At 34.8% G+C, this 23,741-nt stretch overlaps 1 protein-coding gene across 13 annotated transcripts in view; it reads left to right on the top strand.

Moving 5' to 3' along the window:
• LOC117342172 (misshapen-like kinase 1) overlaps positions 1 to 23,741 on the top strand; it is a 116,771-nt gene that overhangs the window by 81,673 nt on the left and 11,357 nt on the right. For 10 of the 13 annotated variants that reach the window (XM_033904195.1, XM_033904192.1, XM_033904194.1 and 7 more), the window contains 8 exons: positions 6,749 to 6,884; positions 7,420 to 7,565; positions 8,984 to 9,227; positions 9,552 to 9,617; positions 10,040 to 10,194; positions 13,427 to 13,490; positions 13,934 to 14,034; positions 14,524 to 14,673. In XM_033904195.1, coding sequence (XP_033760086.1) covers positions 6,749 to 6,884; positions 7,420 to 7,565; positions 8,984 to 9,227; positions 9,552 to 9,617; positions 10,040 to 10,194; positions 13,427 to 13,490; positions 13,934 to 14,034; positions 14,524 to 14,673 — 1,062 coding nt within the window. The remainder of the gene's footprint in view (positions 1 to 6,748; positions 6,885 to 7,419; positions 7,566 to 8,983; positions 9,228 to 9,551; positions 9,618 to 10,039; positions 10,195 to 13,426; positions 13,491 to 13,933; positions 14,035 to 14,523; positions 14,674 to 23,741) is intronic. The other 3 variants (XM_033904196.1, XM_033904187.1, XM_033904186.1) reach the window with 3 other exon arrangements.

Raw genomic sequence — 23,741 nt, 5'->3', positions numbered from 1 at the left:
AATGGAAACATCCACTTGATATTGGTGACCTTGAATTCACTGTCCGGTAAAGTGTTCTTACCAGAAAACCCAGGTATATAGTAAAGGATAGGGAATCCTGTTTGAAATTACCAGTAAATGTCTGTCAAGGGTTTCTTTGTTTAAAATTACTGGTAAGCATGTGTCTAAGGTTTCCTTGACTAGAATTACTGGTAAGCTAGTTTGGTGTCAAACATTTCCTCGTCTAGAATTACTGGTAAGCTAGCTGGTATTGAAAGGTTTCCTTGTCTAGAATTACTGGTAAGCTAGCTGGTGTCAAACGTTTCTTGTCTAGAATCACTGGTAAGCTAGCTAGTGTCAAATATTTCCTTGTCTAGAATTACTGGTAAGCTAGCTTGGTCAAATGTTTCCTTGTCTAGAATTACTGGTAAGCTAGCTGGTGTCAAACGTTTCTTGTCTAGAATCACTGGTAAGCTAGCTAGTGTCAAATATTTCCTTGTCTAGAATTACTGGTAAGCTAGCTTGGTCAAATGTTTCCTTGTCTAGAATTACTGGTAAGCTAGCTGGTGTCAAAAGCTTCCCTTGTCTAGAATTACTGGTAAGCATGCATCTGTGAATGTTAGCTTGCTTGTGTATTAGAGAGTCTGTATACCATGAAGTTCTCTGTTGGTCAGAACAGTTTGTTAAACCAACATTTCTTCCATGGAAAATGGAGTTATTGCTCTGTATAATGGGATGCCGCGGTGGCCGAGTTGTTAAGGTGTCCCGACACTTTAACACTAGCCCTCCACCTCTGGGTTGCGAGTTCGAAACCTATGTGGGGCAGTTGCCAGGTACTGACCGTAGGCCAGTGGTTTTTCTCCAGGTACTCCGGCTTTCCTCCAACTCCAAAACCTGGCACATCCTTAAATGACCCTGGCTGTTAATAGGACGTTAAACAAAACAAACCAAACCAAAAACTCTGTATAACGACTATATAATAAAGCAATAAATTCCTTATCATGAACGGTTTGAAAAACCTTCTTAAGAATTCCTTTGTGAATTTCTTTGATGATTATTGACTGAGAAAACTGAAATATTCAGGAACGTATCGGTTGACTTTTTAGCAAATTCCTTCAAATTAAAACACCTGTGTTGAACTTTGAGTGAAAGGCAGAACAGAGGGCCGATTGAGTGTGACTGAGACAGTGTGATTTAAGCAGACGGTCATATGGATATGGTCTTTTGGGAAGCCACGAGCTGTGAAATGAGGCACACGCCACCTCTCATAATTCATCTGAGCTGTAGACAGGCCAAACTCAGCCCTCTCCAGCCTGTTGGGTTTGTGCCCCTAGGGAGCCAGCCTCTTGCCCCATTACATCCCTGAAAATGATTGAAGTCAGTCCACATAATCGGAAATGTTAGAGAAATTATATATAATGGGTTTGAAAGTATACTGATGAGAGCAGTATGTTGTACTGGAGGGATAGACAGTCGAAGGCTTGGAAGAGATTAGAACTTGCCGACTTCAGTCATTCTTCGTATACTAACTTATCATATGGTTCTACCTAATAATTATGGTGGTGAAGTATCAGTGACAAGCTCTTCAATGAAGATACTGTTTCATGTCCACTGGCTGTGTTATTTACAGACTTCCAAATTTGTTTACATTTAGTTTTGAAAATCATTTAACGATTTCTCTGTTCTTATCATTGGCTTTGAAATATTAGTCGTCTATAAACATAGATTTCCTTAAATCAAACTGTTCCATACCTCGGTACCGCCATTCATTTGATCTTTTTCCTCAGGCTTATGTACATCAGAAACATTAGTCAGCTTAACATGTAAATATTGGATTATTTATTTACATCCATTACCTCCAAGAATCTAAAAATTAGCAAGTAAATCTATACATGTATATAACAACATTCTCAAGGACCCTATCCCTTAAAATTTCTCTCTATCTCTAAATTCACCTTCTGAACCCCTCTTTTAGACTTAGCAGTTGAGATAGGACTTTGCAATTACAGTTGAATCAGATCTTTAAAAAAACAGTATACTATAGGTATTTTGTACAAATTCAGTTTGTCAAATAGACGTATTGGTTAAATTAAAATTTTTCTACTTATTTTTCCTTAGTAAATTTAAATATTTTGGAACCTGGCTGATGAAAGAATTTAATAAGATTAGAACTTTTACATTTCAAAAGTTAGGTATGAACTACGTACTTCAAATAAAAATTGATAAGATCTTAAAAGTTCACAGGAACAATAATATAATTAACCAAGATCAGATTTAACAGTCATGAATATTTGTTACTATGAATATTTAAGTAATTTTACTCACTTTCTGAAAGCGATTAAAGAACTACATTAGCGTACATTTTACACATGAATTTTAAAATGATAGATAGTTTCAAAGTGAATTGATGTTTAAGTGTAAACCGGGTCTAATGTTTAAAGAGAGTGTGTTATTCTTAAACATCATCAAAGTAACTTTCTTACTTTCCGTTAAAATCACAGCGACAGGGTCTCCTTTAAAGTCACAATGACGGGGTTCTCCGTTCAATCTATGTCTGTGGTTAGCAATGCAAATAAAGTGAATCCAATCTATTACGACAGTCGCTTTCATCAAAATCGAAGAAAGGAGTCCGGATAAAGGAATGGCATGTCTCTGAAAGTAATTTCACTCTAACATGTATGGAACAAGGTGCTGAACAAAGGCATTGTGGTTTGGTGTTGTCTTGATGTCGGGAGGAGGAGAAGGAGGGGGGGGGGGCAGTGTACTGCTAATCAGAATCGGCACTAGCAGAAATTAAAGTTCGTGTCAGATCATCAAATTACTTGTCCGTTTACATCTCTGCGGTTCATTGAGACATTTATGCATAGGGCATGATGGACATTGTTTGCATGTATAATTTGCTCCAAGTCTTTCTTTTAATTCTTTCTTTCATTCACAGTTTGTGTCTCGCTCTGTTTGTTTGTTTGTTATTTGTCTGTCTGTTTTGATGTCTGTGTAAATATATTTCTATATTTTCTGTCTAATTCTGATATATGTATATTTCACATCAATTCCAAGAAAGCATTCACCATTTTTTGGCCTAAAGGTTGATTAATAATGATTTCCCTTACTGGTATTGACATATCTATTGTGACCATATAGATGGAAGTTTTAATCACTTTGAGGCGGTTTTTGTCAGGGAAAACTTTCAGAAAATGTACATGTCAGGAAATGTGGGGGTCTGGAGGATATTTGAATGAATTCCTGTCTATTTGTCTGAACCAGAATGTGTATTTCTCCCAATCTATACCAAATATGTTTGATTCAATCTTGACGTCGGGCGGTTTATATTGAATTGTTTAAGTCTATATCTTATAATTCTTACCCGTTTTAATTTTATTCTGTTGAAGTAGAAATGTATTTAAGATACACGACTTGTACAAGATATCTTCCAGTTACATTAAATTATTTCTTTTTCGTTTCGTTTTTGTTGGTACCCGAAGGAGCATGTCAGGCGCTGTGTATAAAGCTTAAGTGATGTTGCTGGAGGAATTAGGATGAAGAATCCTGTCTTAACTAAATCTCTCGGGAGATTCTCAGCATCCCTGTGATTTTGTGACTCATAAATGTTGGTCACCGTAATAATAAAAAAATCACGGAGGCCCATTGAGGTTACCAGACTGGCACATTTCCTTGTGGGTATAGTGAGGGCAGAATTTCTAACTGTTGTTAATTTGAAAATGATAACGATTTTAATATCTGTAATAAAAGGAAGCATTTCACTGCTGCTTCACTTGCAGCGCACTCTAGCAGAAGTCAGAGCTCATTTCAAAAGTACAGAAACTTTAATTAACACATTATGAGCAGCAACATAAATTGCAACAAACGATTAAAAAATAAATACTTTTAAAAAACGATCATGCCAGATGTTTAGAGCGGAAATTTTAAATAAGTGAAATTGGAAAATTTCTGGTTACGATTTGATGGCTTACATCATCAAGTGATGATGCTGAAGGGGCTGTTGGCTGGCCGAGCGTTTATCAGTGTGGCGTGTGTAGCCCTTCAGGTTTTTACGATAAGGGTTGATAATGGTTGACTGTTGCTGCAGATTCCAGTGGAGAGTTTCTCAATGGTTGTCACACGTCAATTTCACTCCTTGATTGCTTTCCATAATCGCGATTCAAGACCTTATAAAGATTCAAATTTGATTATGGATCTTGATTGAAGACTTCGTAGACTCGTCAGGAAAAAATGTCTTTTTTTTTTTTTTTGCTGCGATTCTTTGTCATATAGCTCTGATTGTGTCGCGGATATTCCCCAATATGATAATGGAATTTTTATTGGATTTGGTCATTGTTATCAAAATGACGCCACTGGAAATGGTTTCGGTTCTACTCTGCACTCTCTAAATGGTTGATGATGTCATAAGCAGAACTTCCATGTACACAAGATTGAATTATTTTGCCGAGACTTCAGAAAATATCAATTTATTTCTCATTTTCTGAACATCTGTGTAATGTCCTACAGCTAAATGTAACATTTAGTAGCGAGGATGGCAATCTAAATAATTAATTACAGGTCTTTGTAACGTTCAGTTTATATTCAGGTTGAATTAGGAAAGATTCTTTGTAATGATGCATGAAATGTACATTTCAAACATTGATTGATGTGTGTTGTCTGGTTCAATGATGAAATGTACATTTCACTCTTTGGAGAAAACATATCTGCCAGTTTCAGATTGTCTTTTGCCAACAATTGACTATCTTCTTTGAAAATATTTTGTAGACGTAGAATTTTTGCCATGAGTTGATGTCGACCCTATCTGAAGAGGGCCCTTCCATAATTATGCTATACCTGATATATATATATGCTACAAGTGTCAATCAAATTAGCCTGTACCCAATAACACCCGACGTTAATTAAGCGTAGTTTATGTGACGCACCCGGTCAATCTACTGGCCTTCATATCTACTTTTGAAAGTGCCTCTTGTGAAATTACGAAAGATAAGTAGTCGAATGTTGATGCTTGGAGGCAGATGTTGAATAATTAAAAAAAAAAAACTATCTGCTTGGCTACCTCATAACAAAATATTTAAACTTACTGTGAACTTCGAATGCATGCTAATGCAGAAACTGAACATAATTCAAAAAAACAAATTAGAAAAAAAAGACTAAAATTTTAAAGTCTTTTGTATTTGTGTTCAATCATAATTTTCAAACTAGGGGAGAATATCGGGAAGGAGATTTGGAAATTATTTGCGAAAACTGTTGTAACTGGTATTAGATTTTTTGATTGATATCACAAAAAGATATTAAAATTCTGGAAAAAGGAAAAAAATGACAAGAATTACTGGCAAATGTACAGTTTAAATTGTCTAACAAAGAAACTGTATCCAAATTCTGAAAATGGATAAAAATTGTATAATGTATAATAGATGTTACAAGAATGTAAAAATAATGTCCCCATCAGTCCAGCCTAATTAATCTTCTGTTACAACTAATGTCCTTGTTCGGCAGATAATATTTCTGCTCATTTGTTCTTAGTTTGCTTTTGTCACAAGTGGTTTTCACAAAGACATATTGCTGCAGCCTCGCACGGCCTGGCATAATTAGGTCACGGAAACAATAAACGTCAGCATGCGGGATTATGTATGGTGGCGCAAACGCAATATTTAACTTTATGAAGCAAAAGTGGATTATAGTAATTTTTCTTGTTGAAGACAGTTGGATAGGTGATGGTTTTTCTCAGAAGTCGGGGAGAAATAACGCTACGAGATGTGGGATGGTGACCATGGCTAACGATTTATACTGTTAAAATAATGATAGGCCTCGTGGAATTCAATCTCGGCGATAATGGATATGAATTGAACATTGCGACATGAATGTGTAATTGGAGATCGCTGCAATGTTCTATCTTTTTAATGATGAAAAATGCCCCTATATACTGGCAAATATGTCGCTGAACAAGTGTGAATGGTGTATCATGTGTGTGGGGATATGTTATCCCATTTGCTGTTTTATGATGTCTTTAATCAGGGTGTTAATTTGAATTTTGTGTCACTTGTTTGCTGTGGGCTTTTGGAAGAATCCAGATATTTTGTCAAATTAAGGCCAAATGAAGGAACATCATTGATGCCAGTATTTATAAGTCTTGATCAGAGTTGATGAGTCAAAGTTGACATCGGTGTCTTGATGTACAGAAATATATAAAAAAATAAACCTGTTTCCAAAAACATCTAGAAAAAATATGGAATAGACAAGCACACAATTTTAAAGATAAAATTTTAACTATTACATTGAATACTACAGCCTGCAGGCATATAAGTGCTTCTTTAAAATTGATGTAAAATTTGTAATTAAGTTTGAAGGTATTGTTTGAACAGATCAAAATGCTTGTTGTTTTATCAAAATTACAGGATTATGTACTTTGAAAATTCAAGATATGGAATGGAAAGAATTCAGCTCGAAGTTTATAGCTTGGGGATAATGTTTAAAATTAGATGCGTCGCACGAAAAGGATGACTAGGTCATCAACATTAAGTTGTTGAGATAGAATAATAGTTCAATGAATTTTCTGTATCATGGACCCAAGTTTGAGATTCTATTCATCATTAATATTAACGGAGTTTGGAAAAAAGTACCTACAGTTTTGCCATGAATTTGTGACATCATCATATTTGTTGTGTGATGTCACAGAGTTAACTGACAAGGTTAATCTAATTTATGTGATATTACAAAAATAAACCAAGTAGACTAGTGATTTCAGGAATCTTTTGTTTATATGTTACAGAACAAAAATGAAAATGCCATGCAAGAAGGCGATCGACGAGATCCCCGGCGGGCGGAACTACAGAGGACGGGGTCTGGTAACAAGGTACCGGTAGGCAAGACGGCTTCGAACTCGTCCGCTCCTGGTGCACTCGGAGGTAAGTATATCAAGATGTAGGATAATTTAAATTTTACTTATTTCCCCACAAATTAAATTCTTGAATTATCATCCCCTTACGATGTTTGTATGTTCATTGTTCATCTCGTTAGATAAATTCCTTTCTATGTTGCCACTCTTTAAGAATCTTAACACTAGGGATTAGAAAAGTGGAAATTTCCTCGCCAAAGCCCAGCCGTGACGAAGGCCATCGGCGAATATTCTGAAACAGATGAAAGATTTAGCAGTCTGGTTTTATCAATAACCAAATTGGTGGTAATAATTAAAATCCAGTGGAAATAATCAAAATTTAGTGGTAATGATGGTAAACTGGTGGTAATGTTAAAAAACTGGTGGTAATAATAGAAAACTGTTGATAATAATAAAAAAAACCTGTGGTATGTTAAGCAGAAAGTGTCAGAAACTTCCACTTTGGCGAGGAAATTTTCACTTTTCTAATCCCTAGTGTTACATCTTATGAAAAGAAATGTTGAGATATATATTTCAACTTGCTTATGTCTGATTTTATTTCACAGCAATCCAGTCTCCCCGTCACAGTGCTAGTAGCGGTGTTCTACCAGACTTACTCCCTCCCCACACGCCGCCACAGTCACGATCCCCGCCCACACCCCAACGGCCGCAGGACAAAACCACGTCAGACGAGGTACAACCAAAAACTCCAGTAAGACAAACGACAGGGTTCCCACGTACCCGGTATCATATTACACCGCGCTAGCTTATACGGCTTAGTTAACGGCTACTATAATACACATCATTCATACTCATTTAAAGTCGGCCTATATCTGTGATTATCACTGTATAGATGCCTCTCTATTTCTAACTGATAACAGTTTTCTTACAAATAACAGTTTCTCTTATAATCGTTTTCATTTTCATCAACATTTAAGGTCCAGATTTCATATCTTCTTTCTATTTGTGGGGTTAGGATTGTTCAGATACCGAATTTTTCTTGAATAAGCCCCTGGCCACAAAAATAAGTGGTTCACGAAAAAGCCTTTCCCAAACCTTTAGTACTAAACTTTTACACTAAAGAGGGGGTTTATTTGAGGATAAATACAGTATCAACTTTTACATTAGGGGAGGGGCATTGAGGATAGATATGGTACTAATTAAGTGTTAACAGTAGAGGAGGGGATGATGTTTGAGGATAAATACGGTACTAAACTTTTACACTAGAGGAGGGGAGGATATTTGAGGATAAATACGGTACTAAACTTTTACACTAGAGGAGGGGGTGATATTTGAGGATAAATACATTACTAAACTTTTACATTAGGGGAGAGGGTGATATTTGAGGATAAATACGGTACTAAACTTTTACTCTAGGGGAGGGGCAAAGATAAATACTGTACTAAACTTGGAGGATAAATATGGTACTTGAACCTAACTTCACACATAACCATCAATAAAACTTGGTCATATGCTCATTATGTTACAAATCCAGTTCGTCTATCCATATATCACACAGAAATCCTGTGAAAGTTTTTAAAAGTTGGCTATATTATACCTTCAGGACATCATGATATACTCATAATCACCACATCTATTGCTTTCTGGCTTGTTTGTGTCACGTGTTGAATACGTTTTCCCTTTGTCACATAGCTGGACAATTATAACTCGAATTGATGTGTTGAATGTTTGTCTAATATTTCAACTTTTTCCATCGTAACAGTGTGATTCTGCTAAATCTATTTAGTTTTGTACTCAATTTATACTCAAGAATGTAAACTTCATGTATACATATATGTACATGTGTAAAATATGTACAAAATGGTAATATTATACATATATATACATAACATAGCCTTATACTGGTCTTAATAATAATAATAAAGAAATTAATATTTGACATATTTTAATTCAAGAAAAATTGAAAATCAAAGCCATAAAGAAAAAATGTTGTTAAATAAAATTCAGAAATATTTTCTGTATTGATTGATTCAATTTCATCTTGACCATACATTGATGTTCATTTAAAAAAAATTCCTGATGTCCACTTTTCTTCATTTGATCATTGTCCACTATACTGATGTCCACTTTTCTTCCTTTGACCAATGTCCACTTTCCTCTTCTGACCAGTATCGACAAGCTGTTAGTAGTGCGGTCACCCCATCGATGAGACACCAGAGGTCATTTTCAGCATTTGGTTTTGGAGCGGAGGGATCAACGATTGGTTCCATATCTCAGCAGTCACGGAGAGGCTCTCAAATCAATGTCAACGTGACCCCGTCACAAACCACGACGGAGGCCATCGGGGACACTCCGGAAATTAGGAAATACAAGAAAAAGTTCAACTCGGACATTTTGTGTGCAGCATTATGGGGTAGGTTTGATATCCCAATATGAGTAGTGAGCAATCTTTCAACTGAACCAAGATTTAGATTTTGGGAATTTTAGTGGGAAATCTTTCAACTGAACCAAGATTTTAATTTTGTGAATTTTTACCTCTTTTTGATACAGTAAACAATATCTAGTACACAGTACTTTGTGAATTACCTATGTAAATTTTCACTATACTTTAACCCTTTCACCCCTACTGACCATATTGGACTTCAAATTATAAAAGAATGGTAGAGTCCACTAAGTTTCTGAGGGTTGAAAGGTTAAACCATATTTATGATTATAAATTTATTGTTCTTTGATACAGGGGTGAATCTGCTGATAGGAACTGAGAGTGGTTTGATGTTACTGGACCGAAGTGGTCAGGGAAAAGGTGAGATTCTCTTCCTCTTATCAAGTTCCTTTAGGCCAAACAAAAAATATAGTTGGTTTGGCGTAACCCGCCCGACCAAAAATAAAATGTGTCGATTCAAAAGAATTTATTGTGAAAAATAAAACATTGTTTCTTAACAATTTGACTGTTTCGAATATTTTTGTCCGGAAGTTGCTGTGAAGGTTTGAAACTACATCTCCCAAACCCAAATAAGGTTTGTGGGTGTTTCTTTTGTTTAAGAACACAAAATGAATAATGATTTCCATATTCTGGTTTGTTTTCCTATTAAAATTTAAAAATCTGTTTTCAGAACTGAATAAATTTATAGGAATTTTTTTCTGTTTTGTAGCTCTAAGTTAATATTTCCATCTTGGCAAATGAAGCTGAAGTATATATTTATTTCACAATGTTTATTCCTACAGTATACACGTTGATTTCCCGGCGCCGTTTCCAGCAGATGGAAGTTTTGGAGGGACAGAACATTCTAGTAACAATCTCCGGCAAAAAGAACAAGATACGAGTGTTTTACCTGAACTGGTTAAAAAACAAAATCTTCAAGACGGAAGGCGTAAGTGTTGTAGGTATCTTTATGATTCTTAGCATGCTGCATGCCCTAGGATAGTAGTACCTTCAAAAAGGGGCCAGTGAGGCTCCCAAAGAGGGGTCAGTGAGGCTTCCAAAGAGAGACAGTTAGAGCGCCCAAAGAGGGGGCAGGATGTGGCTCCCAGAGAGGGAAGGTAGAAGTCCTAAAGAGGGGGCAGTAAGGCTCCAAAAGAGGGGGCAGTAAGCCTCCCAAAGAGAGGGCAGTTAGGCCTCCAAAGAGGGGGCAGTAAGGCTCCCAAAGAGAGGGAAGTAAGGCCCCAAAAGAGGGGACAGTAAGGCTCCCAAAGAGTGGACAGTAAGACTCACAAAGAGGGGTCAGTAAGGCTTCCAAAGAGGGGTCAGTAAGGCTTCCTAATGAGGGGGCAGTAAGTCTTCCAAAGAGGGGGCAGTAAGGCTCCCAAAGAGGGGTCAGTAAGGCTTCCAAAGAGGGGACAGTAAGGCTTCCAAAGAGGGGTCAGTAAGGCTCCCGAAGAGGGGTTAGTAAGGCTCCCAAAGAGGGGCAGTAAGGCTCCCAAAGAGGTGGCAGTAAGGCTCCCAAAGAGGTGGCAGTAAGGCTCCCAAAGTGGGGACAGTAAGGCTCCCAAAAAGGGAAGATAGAGGTCCCAAAGAGGGGGCAGTAAGGCTCCCAAAGAGTGAAGATAGAGGTCCCAAAGAGGGGGCAGTAAGGCTCCCAAAGAGGGAAGATAGAGGTCCCAAAGAGGGGGCAGTAAGGCTCCCAAAGAGGGAAGATAGAGGTCCCAAAGAGGGGGCAGTAAGGCTCCCAAAGAGGGAAGATAGAGGTCCCAAAGAGGGGGCAGTAAGGCTCCCAAAGAGGGGACAGTAAGGCTCTCAAACAGAAGCCAGTATTGCTGTGACAGAGGCCAATAAGGACTCATAGAGATAAGTAATGGTCTTGCAATAACGACCAAAAGATGAGCCAGCAACCACCCTGCAAAGACCAATAATGACTGAGCTGTACTGGGTCATTGCCTCCTGATGACATTCCTACAGAGGCCAGTAATAAACCAGAGTATGTTGGTCCTAGCCTAATGGTAACTCCCTAACAGAAGGAACCAGTAAAAGCCTTACAATTCTGCCCCAAATCGGGGTCAATAACGGCCCCACAGAGAGGCCAGTAATAAACCAGAGTATGTTGGTCCTAGCCTAATGATAACTCCCTAACAGAAGGAACCAGTAAAAGCCTTACAATACTGCCCCAAAGAGGGGCCAGTAACAGCCCCACAGAGGCCAGTAACAACCATACAGAGGGCACCAGTCATGGCCCCGCAATAACATCCCCAAGAGGCCAAAATCGGCCCTGCGAAAGGCGCCAGGCATGGCCTTGCAATACATGCCTTACAAACAGTACCAGTAATTATAGCCTTGCAAATGTGGCCCTGCAGAGGCCATTAACAGCTCAATACACCTGGCTGTCTAGTCGAGAAATGAGCTCACAATCTTCAGTCTCCGATTATTTGACAAAGAAAAAACCAAAACAATTGACCAAGCTACAGATTACAACACTTGAAGCCAAAGTAGACAATTATGCTCCTGGAAGCAATTACTGGTGCAGGCTTGAAGATTGATGCAAAAAAAAAAAAAAAAAAAAAATTCCTTGCTTTGTAGTTTACTCAGTAAAAGGACATGCTGTTGCAGACTAAATGGTGATTGAAAAATGTTGTAAAAATTGCAAGAAATTAGTCAAGTTGGAAGAAGTGTGTTGATGCTGTTTGACTGACCTGCAAGTAAGCAGTACTTTTGTGTAAAACGGTAAAACAATTAAATGAAATGACCATGTTGTCAGACAACGATCGAAATAATTGGACGTCTTGTCTCCTGAAAACTTAAAAGATTGAGATAATAGTCTGTCTGATTTCCTGTCTGTCGAGAGTTTGAAGGAAAATTGTTCAAATGTCTATAGGTGAAGACATTCAACTTTTCAATTTCAAAAATAAAAATGAAAAATGTTTAAATGGCACAAAACTAGCAGTAATAAGGGGGAGGCAGAGATAGATTTTGTAAGTCTGAATTTCATTTAAATTCTGCTGTATTTTGTAATCAAGATGGATGTTGATTAAAATAACGGAGAAGTTTAGATAATTTTGTTATATACATATATGTCAAATGTGAGTTTAGATAATTATGTTATGTACATATATGTCAAATGCAGATTTTCATTGAAGATAAACTGATAGAAGTTTTAAAAAGTCTGGAATAAACTCAATAATTTGTTTTGATTGATGTTGGAAGCTGGAAATGCTTCAACCAATCTTTATACATTGAATATAATTTGTAGATTTCTGTCTTGTCAGCAGTCAGGGTGAAAAATCACAGTTTTTGAGATTTTGGCAATATTTCACTTGTTAAAAGATTCTAAAATTGATGGGGGTGTTCCGTACAACAGATACGTTTTCTGATATTACATGTAGTAAATTATTGATTTCGACAGCATGCTATAAACACTGATATACGATTAAAAAATAAAACATTTTCCTGCGATTTGTATGTCACAGAAATAGATTTGAATGTTGATAAATGTCGTAGAATTAAAATAATTGTAATTTGTTATTTTTCGTGACCCGAGTTAGTGATAGGGGAAAACACGATTGATGTAGGAGTGTTGGCACTTTGGGACTGACACCATTTCTCACACCGTGCAATTATACCCAGTAGGAATTTCAAACTCCGCACTGATTCCTAAATCTTGACACAACATGTATTTTATTTCGGCTCCGATTGGCAAGATGGATAATCTTGTATAGCTGCAGTTATACAGCGTTCGTTAAAATCACTCTTGTGAAATAATTTCCGATGAAATATTCTAGCTTGATCCAAGTCGGTATTGAAATGATCTCTGTACCCATCAACACAGATCCCCCCTTCCCCAGAATACTCCCAGGAGGGAGTAGCCATGTACTCTTGTTCAAATTAGTTCCTACCGGAGTATTGCTAATATGAATTAACTGCAGTACAGAATATCATTATATTGATGTAGTTCTTTTGTTTCCTAAGCAAGAAAGAGTTATCTCCCTTTAATCGATTTTTCCTCAACTCTTCTGTGACTGATGTCTTCTTGAATAGATATTTTTCTTCTTAATTGTATTTCAGTCATAGATTGTATGTGAGAGAAAAGCCGAAGTGTGGAACACCACAGAGGGAGGCAATGGTGAAAATAATTGCCTTACATGTTTAGTTTTAAAATCAGTGGTTTTCTTTTTTTTTTCCAGAACGACAAGAGGAGTGGTTTTGTCAATGTTGGCGATCTAGAAGGCTGTGTCCACTTCAAAATAGGTAATGATGGATCAGGTTTGACAGGCTGATGTAGCAGATTTTCTTCGGTAGCTGAATGTTCCAATGTATAATTCAGTAATTTTGTTAGCTAGATGAAAATGTGGCATAAAATAAATATAGAATGTATAAACGTGATGAAAATAGGAATGTTATATTAATATATATTTGAAATGAGCATGGATGTTACATTTCAGAACTTTTGATATAAAGAGGAATAATTTGATATAAACAGGAATGTTACATTAACAGAAATTTGATATATATGGATATAATCACAATTACTTGTATAAAGAATATACAAATTAGAGATATTTTAAATCATAGCAGTAATACATGTTGTTTATACCATCTTAAAATCCTAGAGGCAAATATTGTATGTCTATATATTTCTTACATTTCTGATCAATGCATAATATCATCCAAATTGAATGTTTTCTTTGCAGTGAAATATGAGAAAATCAAGTTCCTTGTCATAGCCCTACAAGAGAGCATAGAAATCTACGCCTGGGCCCCCAAACCCTACCACAAATTTATGGCTTTTAAGGTATTCAGGAGTTTCTTTACAAACAGGAAGCTTTATTCCATCAAATTTTCCTTTAATTGCATTTTGGATCTGCTCTTTACAAGTGCTATTGATTGGATGTTTGGTGGTTGCTAGGAGTGCTGTCAATACAAATTGTCACAGTAAAAATTCTCTGATTTTTACGTCTATTTCCGTCAGCATACGAGGGGTCTATGTTTTCAGCCACTTTACTGTATTTGGTCATGAAGTATTTTAATTTGAGAGACGTAACCAAAAGTTTGAAATGAAAAGTTTGTTTATTTTGAGATGGATCATACTTCATTACGGTACTTTAGTTACTGTAGATTTTAATTAAAATGCTTAAATGAAACCTAATCATGAGTGGGTCAGTAAAGGGGAGATAATAATGTTTAGCAGTGGATTATAAAGAGTTAATAAAAACATGTGTGAATGAAAGATGAATTTGAGACAAATGAGAACAAAGAAGATTGAACGTATTTGTCCCTTCAGTCTTTCAGTGATCTAGTCCACAGACCCCTACTGGTGGATCTGACAGTCGAGGAAGGTCAGAGGTTAAAGGTCCTCTATGGGTCAAATTCCGGGTTCCATGCCATCGACGTTGATACCACTTCCTCTTTTGATCTTTACATTCCTTCCCACGTAAGTTTCAGTTGGCATCAGTGGACATTGGTGACAACGGTCGACACCTCACTTGTACCATAACTACCAATCTCACTAGTTCTAATGTTTTATCAGTGTTTTTACAAACTTTTTTCTAACTAATCCTGTTGATTAGAATGCTCAGATGTATAGTTTTTATATGTACATGTATTACCTTATTTGACCATAGAGAACTCCCTATTCACCTGATGGTGTAAAGATACCTGTATATACAGAACAACTGATTAAATCTGATTTTACATGCGTGTCAGATTTAATAATTGATTTTTTGCTTGTGTCAGGTAGCTTTTGGAAAGCCGTTACTAAGAATAAAAACAAATCAGAACTTGAAACCATGTCAGAATTCAATTGTCGGTTAGCGTAGATAGGGAGGGGAAGGTTGGGGGCAGAGTTATGACATCTGCTACGGACTGCATATTTCACAAGCTTTGACTGTTGAGGTGATGGCGACAATGGCGACACGTACTTAGTGAGCTCCGTAAACAAGTTGGTTAAAATAACTATGTAGAGTACGACAGAGACCAAAACTCCACCATCTGGTAACACAATTGTGTAGTCAAGAATGGGTGCCACTCAAACATCAACTCGATAACAACAACTCGAGAACAACAACTGGATATATCTGCATGTACACACTCAGTGAGTACTGTTTTCTTTGTGCCCGTTTTGTTCGACGATAGGCCTACCTATATATGGACAGTGTGTTATGTTATGGCAGATATTCGTAGTACGCCTACCAGTAGTAATTTGAAAAGAAAAATCACCGATTCTATTAGTCCAGACTCTTTAAATATTGAATCTCCGTTACCAATACGTAGAAGATCTTCACTACCTGATATTAGAACACCAAATATGGCCGCCAATAACGTTAATAAAGAATCAACTATACCTACTTCCATCCATCAAACTTCATTGAATGTTACCCAACTGGTACAAGCTACTATTACTAGCCCTGGTTTTATTTCTGGACTGGTACCAAGTTTAGCAACAGCTTTAGCGCCAGCTATAAGTCAACAGATTACTGCGATTATGTCCCCATTTACGACTAAGATACAACAGCTCACAGACCAAATTACAGTGCTCAAACAAGAAAACTCTGTTCTCATTGACAAAGTTGAAAAACTAGAAGAAAAAATTAACATTGTTGAAAGTTCCAATGAAGAATTAAACCAATATGGTAGACGCACAAATTTGAGATTTCATGGGGTACCCCTAAAAGAAAATGAGAAACAGCTAACGGACGAAAAAATTGTTGAAGTATGCGCAAAGTTAGATGTAAAGATTACAATTGAAGACATAAACAGATCACATGTAATAGGTGACATTCGTGCTGGGAAGGCTCAAATTATATGCCGCTTAAGGAACTGGAAAATTAAAAATAAAATTTACCAGGCAAGAACCAAGTTGAAAAACATCCAAACTGACGCATTCCGCGTATTTATCACAGAGGACCTGACAACTACCCGACAGGAAATTATCCGCGGCTTGGCAAAAGCAAAGAAGGACAAAAAAATTCATTCATTTTGGACAAACGATGGCCGTATTTTTTACAGAGTGTCCTTCGAAACAGAAAAGATCATGGTTAAAAAGTATGGGGATATTGCACAATTAGTATCAAGCTAATGACCTAGCTTTGTATCATATGTAACATGTTAATATTTGTAATGTGTTTAGAAGGTATAAAATCTAGTGTTAATCAACTTTCAAGATTTTTTTTTTTTTTTTTTTTTTTTTTTTTTTTTTTGCTTTGTTGATTCATGTTTATTTATATAAATGTATATATATTATATATATATAATATATATACAGTGTATTGAAATTATTTTCATTACAGCAGGCAAAAGAAGGAAAAAAAAAAAAAAAAAAAAAAAAAAAAAAATTCTTAATAGCTAAATTAGCTAACTGTATTATCTTACGATAAAATAAGAACTATTATATACAGGAATAACAATATGTACAAATGTATATGAACTAGTAGCATAAAGCTGAAATATATATAACTAGTATACTTTAAGTATTTAAACATACCTGCGTAAATAACCACGAAACAAAAACCGGGGTTAATTACTAAATACATTTAATACTGCATATTATACAATGCATATACTGTAGCAAAGTAAAATGTAATAGACCAAGTGAAAAAATGAGTATGTGCATGCATGTACCAGGGTAAAATTACATGTATATCTGCAAATTTGAATTAAAATAAGTATGTACACAAATGTCATGCTGATGTAAAAAAGGAATAAGATAAATATATATACATGTACAATGTATATGTATCGTGGTGATTTAAGTAGGTATATCTTAGTAGCAATTTTAGAAATAGTGTGGACATGTTATTGATGAGAATTAACACAGTATGTAAATTGAATAATGATCAGATAAGTTTACACTTCTATATTTACATGTATGAGTTCTATATTAGCTATAATAAACAAGTAATGTTTATATGTCAGGCTAAAATTCTATAAACATATATAGCTGTCGATGTATGGCATATAAAAGTAAAATTAAGGGCAGTACGTGCACGTGAATTGTGTACATCTAAGTATTTGATATCTCGTATATACCAGTACAAGTGTAAATAAAAGTCATAATTTTAAGTTTGAATGTCAAACAAACCGGTAATTTTCACCAGATGGAAGCAATCTATAACAATTATTACAGCTGTGCTGGTATATGTGTGATACATTAATTACATTTATGCTGGTGTGTGTGTGATACATTAATTACATTTATACTGGTATATGTGTGATACATTAATTACATTTATGCTGGTGTGTGTGTGATACATTAATTACATTTATACTGGTGTATGTGTGATACATTAATTACATTTATACTGGTAAATGTGTGATACATTAATTACATTTATACTGGTATATGTGTGATACATTAATTACATTTATACTGGTATATGTGGGATACATTAATTACATTTATACTGGTATGTGTGGGACACATTAATTACATTTATACTGGTAAATGTGTGATACATTAACTACATTTATACTGGTATATGTGTGATACATTAATTACATTTATACTGGTATATGTGTGATACATTAATTACATTTATACTGGTGTATGTGTGATACATTAATTACATTTATACTGGTATATGTGTGATACATTAATTACATTTATACTGGTATATGTGTGATACATTCATTACATTTATACTGGTGAATGTGTGATACATTAATTACATTTATACTGGTATATGTGTGATACATTAATTACATTTATACTGGTATGTGTGGGACACATTAATTACATTTATACTGGTATATGTGTGATACATTACCTATACAACATGTTATAAGTACTATATATATATATATATGTGTGATACATTAATTACATTTATACTGGTATGTGTGGGACACATTAATTACATTTATACTGGTATATGTGTGATACATTACCTATACAACATGTTATAAGTACTATATATATATATATATATACGTACTATGTTATGTACCTGTCGTTGTATATAAATTGTATATATGGCGTTTTTTCAATGTTTTGGTTTTTCCTAGATAAGCATTTTTTTTTTTTTCACAATACCAACTTAAATGATTTATCATTAATTACCTTTCTTATCATGTTGTTTCTCCTTCCTCTCTGTTCTCTATTTGTTCGTTCTTTGACTTTTCTATCATCTGATCTATCTATACTGTTATATCCAAGATATACTTGTTCACACGAAATGTTGTATACATCCCGTGCGAGACTACCTCGTACGTGCGCGTCCGGTCGTGTCCCTATGCCTTGTATTGTATGTGTATTTGACAATGGGTAGCAGCCTAGAAAGCTATAGGGCCGCGATTGGACTTTTTTATATAAACGCATACGGTCTAGTCTGTAAAAAGACTTTTAGTACTATTAGACAAATATTAACATCGCTTCTAAAAGGATGCAAGACAAATATCTATATGTACCTTCCTACATGTAAAAGTATTTTAATTATGCAAAGACTATTTCAAAGTTATCTTAGCAATAACTTATACCTATTTTTTATCATATTGTTGTTGCTTATATGTATGGATGTTGAACGAAACCCAGGTCCAATAACTAATGAGCTCTCAATCTTCCACTTAAATATTAGAAGTTTTAGAAACAAAATAGACTATATCGCAAACATAGCAAGTGATTACAATATAATATCACTGACAGAAACTCACCTTGATAATAACATACTTACTCGTGATATAGAATTACAAGGTTTTAGTGAACCGTTCAGGGCTGATAGAAATTTTGCTGGAGGTGGAATCCTAGTATATGTTTCATCTCAAATAAAAGCTAATAGACGCTTGGACTTAGAAATTCCTAATAGTGAGTTAATATGGATACAACTAGATTTTCCGCATAGTAGTATCTTGGTGTGCACAGTGTATAGACCTCCAAATACCATTAATGCCTTTTGGGAATTATTTCGTGCATCAGTAGAGAAAGCTCTGGATTTATCGTTAAAAATAATTATTGTAGGTGATTTAAATGTTGATATGCTCACTGTATCAAGGCAACATCCTTTATCAGATATTTTGAATGATTTTAATTTGAACAATGTTATAAATGATCCTACTCGGATAACAGTCAATAGTGAAACTCTTCTTGATCCAGTAATTATCTCAGAACAAATTAAAACTATTGAATCGTCCGTTTTACCTATAGATAGAACTATCAGTGATCATGAAGCATGTCTTGTATATATAGAAATACCGTGTAAAATCAATGTAGCTTTTAAACGTGAAATATGGTGCTATAAACAATCGGATTTTAATGAACTTAACAGGCAAATTGAAAATTTTGCTTGGGATGAAATGTTTAATGAGACTGGAAATATTGATGATGCTTGTGAAAAGTTTACCAATACATTTAAATCCATGGTTAGCACGTGCATTCCAAAAAAGTGTATTACTATTAGACCTAATGATAAGCCATGGATGACGTCTGAACTGAGAAAAAGCATTCGAGTACGAGACAGACTACATAAAAAATGCAGAAAAAGTAAGCGCGATACAGATATTAACTCTTTTAAAAGAGCTAGAAATAAAGTCAATAATATGAAAAAATATGCACGTGAATCATTTTATAATAATGTAGAAGGGCTTATTGACAGTTATGTAATATCGGACCCCAAATCGTATTGGAGATTGTTAAGAAGGTTATTAAAAACTAGCGCCAAATCAACTGAAATTCCTTCACTGATTGATCCAGTTCATGGCAACATTGTATATGATGACTCTAAAAAGGCTGAAGTGTTAAATAATTATTTCTCATCTATCACAAATCTTGATGACAGTGATACTATAGTTCCATCTTTAGATTCTAGAACAAATTCTTCTTTGTCATCTATTCAAGTTAGCAACTCGGAAATCAAAGATGTTTTGGAAGTATTGAAATTAGGTAAAGCTCCGGGTAATGATGGCATTAGCCACCATATGTTAAGATATACTGCAAAAACAATATGCAAACCCCTTGAACTATTATTTAATATGTCTTTGTCAAAATGTATATACCCGTCCCTATGGAAACAAGCAATAGTTATGCCTTTATATAAAAAAGAAGACAAACACTTGCCTTCGAACTACAGACCTATCTCCCTTCTTTCAGCCGTAGGGAAAGTTTTTGAACGAGTCATCGTTAAGCATATTCACAATTATTTTTTGGAAAATTTATTGTTCTATTCAAGACAGTCAGGTTTTATGTCAAACCATTCGACTGTGCACCAACTTATTGAAATTTATCATAATATCTGTTTAAATCTAGAGGAAAAGAAACATACTTGCGTTATATTTTGTGACATTTCCAAGGCATTCGATAGAGTTTGGCATAAAGGTTTGATCGAAAAGTTAAAATCTTATGGTGTTACAGGACAGTTTTTGAAATGGATAATTAACTACCTTCATTCCAGGCAACAACAAGTGTTTATAGGTGGATCGTTTTCTAATAGTCAGGTTCTTAAAGCAGGCGTACCACAGGGTTCAGTATTAGGCCCACTTTTATTTTTAATATATATAAATGACATATCAGAAAATCTAATCAGTGTATCAAGGCTTTTTGCTGACGATACATCTCTGATTTTTGGCTCTAGTTCATGTAATGAAATTAAACAAGTCATGAACCACGACCTAAATTGTATAAATGAATGGTCTAAGAAATGGTTAGTTACTTTCAATTCAAATAAGACAGACGTACTATTTATTTCAAATATTTTAAAAAATCACAATTTAGAACTTATGTTAGGTGATGACGTTTTAAAATTTTCAGATAAACATAAGCACCTTGGAATCACATTTAGTGCTGATGCGAAATGGAGTGATCATGTTGAAATTATTTGCAAAAGTGCTTCAAAAAGAATAAATGCTCTAAGACAAATCAAATTTTTGGTAAATAGGAACATTCTTGGCAAAATTTATAAATGTTTTATCTTGCCTTTAATGGAATATGCTTGTGAACTTTGGAGTGGATTAACCAAAGCAAACATCGAATCACTAGAGAAACTTCAATTAGAAGCTGCCAGGGTGGTAACAGGTCTACCAGTATACGCTAGTAAACATTCTCTATATTCTGAAACAGGATGGGAAACATTAGAAACAAGACGAAAACGGAGAAATCTAACATTATTTTATAAAATGCATAACAAGACAACTCCTTCATATTTATATACATTACTTCCAAGATTAGTAGGTGACAGAACTCCATATCCTCTAAGAAACAATAATAACTACACAATGCTAAATTATAATCTTACCAACACTAGATCATCATTTATACCAGCAACCACAGAAATATGGAATAACCTTCCTGAGAATACCAGAAACCAGACAACAGTTAAAAGTTTTAAAGGTGCTATAACACCTCGTGAAAATAATCTAAATAATACCCCAGATTTCTTTAGTTACGGAATTCGACGCCTTAACATCATATTAACAAAACTTAGACACAATTGCAGCCAGTTAAATTATGACCTATATCGTGTTAATCTTGTAGAATCTCCATCATGTGCTTGTGGTTACCCTTGTGAAAACTCTTTTCATTATTTTTTTCAATGTCCAAATTACACGAATATTAGACGTATAATGTTTAATCAACTCTTACATCACCAGCCTATTCGCTTGCATTTATTGTTGTGTGGAAACGTAGACCTGACGACCGCTGAAAATGAATTCATTTTTCGAACAGTTCAAAATTTTATTCAATTTAGTGACCGTTTCTAATTCATGCATTCGTGTGAACATCTATATCTCTATGTTTATTCTAACTTTAACCTATGTCTTACTTAGAATATGTAATTTGATAATGTTTATATTGTAATATGTTCATATGATGATATGTTAATTCACCAGTATAATTAATTTCGAATGCGTGGTACACGGACAAGAAACCTAGGAAGGAAAAGCTTGATATAAGAGAATGTTCCATGGATTGTGTTTACTACGAACAATTGATAAGTGACCTGTTTTGAATGTGTAGCTAGATAGTGCCATTACCATAGCTCCCTTTCTCTGTCCAACGATCTGAGCAATGTAATTTCGCTAATTTGTCCTCTTTTTTGGTGAAAATGGAGAATTGGAGTTAAATGATAGCAAAAAATCCTTGATATACCTTGTTAGTAAAGATTATTCTCCTAAGTTGGCTCTGACATGTTCAAAAAAAATTCATCAATATTTCATGATTATTTATATCATAAAGTTGAATTATCTGGATTGAGATTCCAAAAACATTTCCAGAGCTGGTAGGGAGACTCATCGGTGGTCAAGTACGGCACAAATGTGTTTAGTATGATTATGTAGATTAATAACTTTGTGTGAGAAAATGAGGTCAGATTCATATAAACTCTTTCTTTATCTTGTGTGAATTTGAAAATGATTACAAGCATTTCATTTCAACATTGAAATTGATTTCAAACATTTCATTTCAAGCTTTAAAAACTTATTTTGACAACGATTAGAGTATTTCATTGATATTGATTAAAACATTACATTAATTAGACAATGATTAAAAAACATTTCATTGACAATGATTTCAAACATTTTATTGACAATGATTAAAAACATTTTATTGACAATGATTTCAAACTTTTCATTGACTACGATTTCAAACTTTTCATTGACAATGATTTGATGATTTAACCGAGTCATGATTTGGTTGATATTTATTACATACAGTGTGTTGACTGTAGTACAGAAAGGGAAACGTATTTGTAAAAGTTTATATGGAAATGGCCGAAACAAAACTCCACTAACGATTCAAAACTAATTGTCAAGCACATTCATCCCAGTGTACCATTGTTGTATGGTATTTATTTTCCTCTCATTTTTACGATGTCAACAATTCACTGTACCATTTCTGTGTGTGGAGACATTGTCTATAGATTTCTCTAAGGACAATCTAATCAATGGCCCAACTGCAGTTGACCTATATGTAATAGTGATTTAGTTTGACACATATATATCATAATATACTGAAGCCATATAACTGTCTTTTCCTGTAAATCTGAACCATTAATTCCAAATTTCAATCAATATGTTGAATTTAAATGAAAAAAAAGAGCACATAAACAGAAAACACTCCATGCATGGCCATTAAATTTTGGATTTAGGCCATTTTTGAATGGTTTCATTTTTTGACTGGAAAGTGTAGGCAAATTATGGAGAACAAGTCGCTGACTCAGTCGATTTTTCCTAAATTTCGGATCATTTAAAAGAAACAATAATAAATCTCGAGTTGATACAACATGATGAATTTACATCAGCACACAAGACTAGGTCAGTGATGTCATTGACATTTCGTAAGAGAGAGAAGATACCAACCCGCATTTTGATGTTGTAGGTGTTATGTAAACAGGTGAGAACTATTACCTGTACAAGTTTTAAAATCAATATAGATATAGTGTCCTGCTGATATTGATCTTCCAGGGAAATTTGCTTCAAGATCAGGTGAAATGCTGAAGTTTTCCTGAAATTTAGAAATTTGATATCTGCAATCAAACATTAATCTGGTGAAAGAGAAGATTTTCATGTAGTTGACAT

Source organism: Pecten maximus, chromosome 14 (assembly GCF_902652985.1).
Source record: "Pecten maximus chromosome 14, xPecMax1.1, whole genome shotgun sequence".
NCBI lineage: Eukaryota > Metazoa > Mollusca > Bivalvia > Pectinida > Pectinidae > Pecten > Pecten maximus.
This window is presented reverse-complemented; position numbering and strand designations above follow the sequence as displayed.